We start from the raw sequence: 3,482 nt of genomic DNA on the forward strand, positions 1-3,482 counted from the left end.
CAAACAGATTTGGAAAAAATTTCAGTTTCATACCTTAAACTAGTGAGATGACTTCCTTAGCACACAGAGTCTTCTCCAACCACCCACAATCTCAAACGAAAGTAACCCACCAAGAATAGTATGCTTGAATAGCTCTATAAACCATAAAAAAATTTGAATCAAAAGCTTGAGTTTTTTGGATGAATATGGAGGCAAAGTGAAAGAGATGTTGTTTTTAGTTCATAACAAGTGAGAAAGAGAGAGTGTAAATCGATTTTAGGTGCATTAAGAGCTTCAAATTGGTTGTTGGGGTATTGATCACAATGGCAATCTTGTAATTACTTGAAGATGATGAGGGTGAGGGAGTAAAAATATCATTTTCGGAAAAAAAATAAATAAAAAAAATGTGATGATATTTTCGTGAATATCATGAACTTGTGGGGGTGAATAGGGCAAAAGAAAAATCCAAGAAAAGCATGAGTTAGTTTTAGGTTTGACTTTGAGTTTTGAGTCAATCTTACAAAAAAACCCATATTTTTAATCACAATGGCTGCAGTCATGTTCATTGTCTACACTATAAAAGTTTTTCGGATAAAAATAGATTTTTTTTCTTCGGTTAAAATATGTTTCAGAAGAGGCATTTTGGGTTAATCACGTTATTTACCTGAATGATTTAATTAATTTTATGGCTGCAGCAATATTTTCAAAAAAAAAAAAAAGAAGCAGAAGGATATGTGGTAGATTTTTTTTTTGGTCAAAAATATGTTGTAGATTTGTTCCTTACACCTTACTCGGATCGAATTAGATTAGGAATAGGATCCCGAGATTTTTGTGTATATATAACATAGGAGTTGAGGAAGTGCTTCTTTTATTCTCTCTTAAACCCAAAAAGGAAACATCACACGATGTCGATTTCCAGCAAAGTGCTACGGGATCAAAGACATAGACAAAACAAAGCAAAACAAAAGACGATGTGGTGGAATTGTACGAATAAGTGGAAGAAGTCTTCTTCTCCGCCTTGTGCGTTATCGTTATTACCAGACGATATCCTTCTGAATTGCTTCGCCACTGTCTCAAGATCTGACCACGCGTCTTTATCTCTAGTCAACAAGTGGCTACGCTCTCTACTGCTTTCCCCTGAGATCTACCAAGAACGAACACTTATGGGTTGCACCGAAAACTGCATCTTCCTATGTTTAAGCATCCCTTCAGACACGTTTGTTCGTTGGTTTGCCTTCTACCCAAAAGCTCTAAATAATCGGTTGGTTCCAATCCGGCCACACTTGTATCAGCCTCAGGAAGCATCCTCCGTAGTGGCTTATGGTTGCGGGATCTATATAATCGGTGGGATGATTGGCGGGAGTCGATCGTCCAGGGCATTTTTCCTCGATTGCCGGTTTCATACGTGGAGCAATCTCCCCTGCATGGGTGTACCTCGAGCTTATGCTGCCGCGGGCGTGGTGGACGGGAAGATATACGTTTTTGGAGGGTGCGAGGACTCCAATTCGGACAAATGGGGAGAAGTTTTCGACCCAAATACACAGACTTGGGATGTACTGCCAAAGCGGCCGAAGGAACCATACTCTTCAGTTATTCACGAAAGCGTTGTGAGGGAGGAGAAGAAGGTTTTCTCTTTGAATGAGAAAGGTAATGGTTTGCTCTATATTCCGAGGGAAGGCATATGGAAAAAAGGGAAGTCGGATGCCTACAGACCTAGAAGGGGTTGGCATGTGATAGAGAATGTCATGTACTGTTGTGTAACTGGTGGGAGGATACTGTGGTGTCAGGCAAGCGAGTTGGAGTGGCACGAGCCGAATGTGATAAAGTGGAGAGAGGTGATGGGATTGAAGGATTTAAAGGACACTCTATGTGCCTCCAAACTGGTCAACTATGGTTGGGGATTGCTGGAAGAACAACTTGACGATTTGCTTCCCGGTCACAAACTGAGCAACTCTGGTCCCAACATGTTACTTTTCTGGGATGTGCATGCTCCTGGGAAATTGGAGATTTGGTGTGCTGAGATATCTTTACAAAGGCGCAAAGAGAAAGGCGAGATTTGGGGGAACCTTGAGTGGTCTGAAGTAGTCACGACGCTCGTTGCTCCTCATCCTCTACCTGAGCATCAGCATCACTGTAAAATTTTGCATTCTCTGACTCTCAATCTCTGAACTTAAAACTCTATTTTGAAATCTCTACTTTGTTTCTTCTCTATTCCTTATATTATCTCCTATTTCCCAATTAGCATTTTCCATCTGTAATGGAGAAAAATATTGCTCCTGGATCTAATCATATGTACTTGTTCACAACAATAAGATGTCAGTTTCGTTTAACCAAAATTTTGAGTGCAGACAAAGTTGACTTTCTTAAAATAAGATAGTAGAAAAGCTACTTAGTGTTGTGAGTTATATTTCACCAACTCTTTCTATTTGCTTCACATCTTATCATATATTTCTTAAATACATGATAAGAAGATGAAGAAGCTGACATTGACATGATGGTCTTCCACTTATGTTGCTGGGCTGATAGGCATTCTTGTACTTATGTGCTTCTAATGTTCTTGGTGCCGAGCACCGATCCACCTTATGGATGTTTTCATGGCCTCAGAAAAAAGTATACTTGTATACATTGTGATTCAGCAAATAAATAGTTGAAGAATCTACAAGAACTCGATCTCAGTTAAAACAAAAGCTTGTAGGCCAGTTTCTCTTATGTTTAACTGGCTCGACTGGACAGAGTTCTTGATATATCATTAAACCAATTGATATTGGGAAGCTCTGATCTGCTCCCTGTAACCTAGAATCCCGTGATTCCTTGTCTTTGTTTTTAGATAACAACTTTGAAATTTCCAGCATAATCATCCTAAACAGGCGGTGAATCCACAACTCAGGTCTGATGAACCATGACTGGATCTCACTCTCTTTGCATTGAATGCATCTGTATCTATTCTCTGAGGGACTTGACACATGACCATCACTTCCATTTTGAAATCTCTAGTCTCTTCTTTCAAGAGACGACTGGGGTCTACTTATCTCATCAGCTCCATCTTAAGGGCCATGACCAACTGGGTTTTGGATCAGCCATTTGTGATGTAACTTGATCAGTGTCTTTGCAATCAATTCGCATACCATCTTGCCCCTTACAAGGTTACTTTCACTGGATGTTTCAATAAGCTGATCAAACAAGACAAGTGTACAAACATAAAAACCGCCCTGAGTGGAATACAACATTTTCTTAAATAATTGTTAAGTAAATAGACGTTTCTTTAAAAATATTTTGGAAATAATAACAAAATATATGTAAATATATTTTAATGATTTTGTTAAATTAAAATTATAAAATTGTTTAAATTTTATCAATTAAAAATATTTATGTGCTCATTTACTCATTTAGTTCTACTATTTTAGTAGCTATCTTCTATCCTTAAATTTCATTAGAAGCATTGTAAGAAATATAAGCAAAAAAAAGGAATCAGTAAATGCGCATTGATTGAGATATAAACAAAC

At 38.0% G+C, this 3,482-nt stretch overlaps 1 protein-coding gene across 1 annotated transcript; it reads left to right on the forward strand.

The window, feature by feature from the left end:
- The first annotated feature begins 950 nt into the window (after positions 1–950).
- On the forward strand, positions 951–2,147 carry LOC106323571 (F-box/kelch-repeat protein At4g39560-like). Its single transcript, XM_013761669.1, has one exon. The coding sequence runs from the start codon at positions 951–953 to the stop codon at positions 2,145–2,147; it is 1,197 nt and encodes a 398-aa protein (XP_013617123.1).
- Positions 2,148–3,482: the final 1,335 nt, after the last annotated feature.

This window comes from Brassica oleracea, chromosome C2, assembly GCF_000695525.1.
Source record: "Brassica oleracea var. oleracea cultivar TO1000 chromosome C2, BOL, whole genome shotgun sequence".
Taxonomy (NCBI): Eukaryota; Viridiplantae; Streptophyta; class Magnoliopsida; order Brassicales; family Brassicaceae; genus Brassica; species Brassica oleracea.

Excerpts from the sequence above, each read along its gene's own strand:
- LOC106323571 (XM_013761669.1), top strand. The coding sequence starts at position 951 with ATGTGGTGGAATTGTACGAATAAGTGGAAGAAGTCTTCTTCTCCGCCT.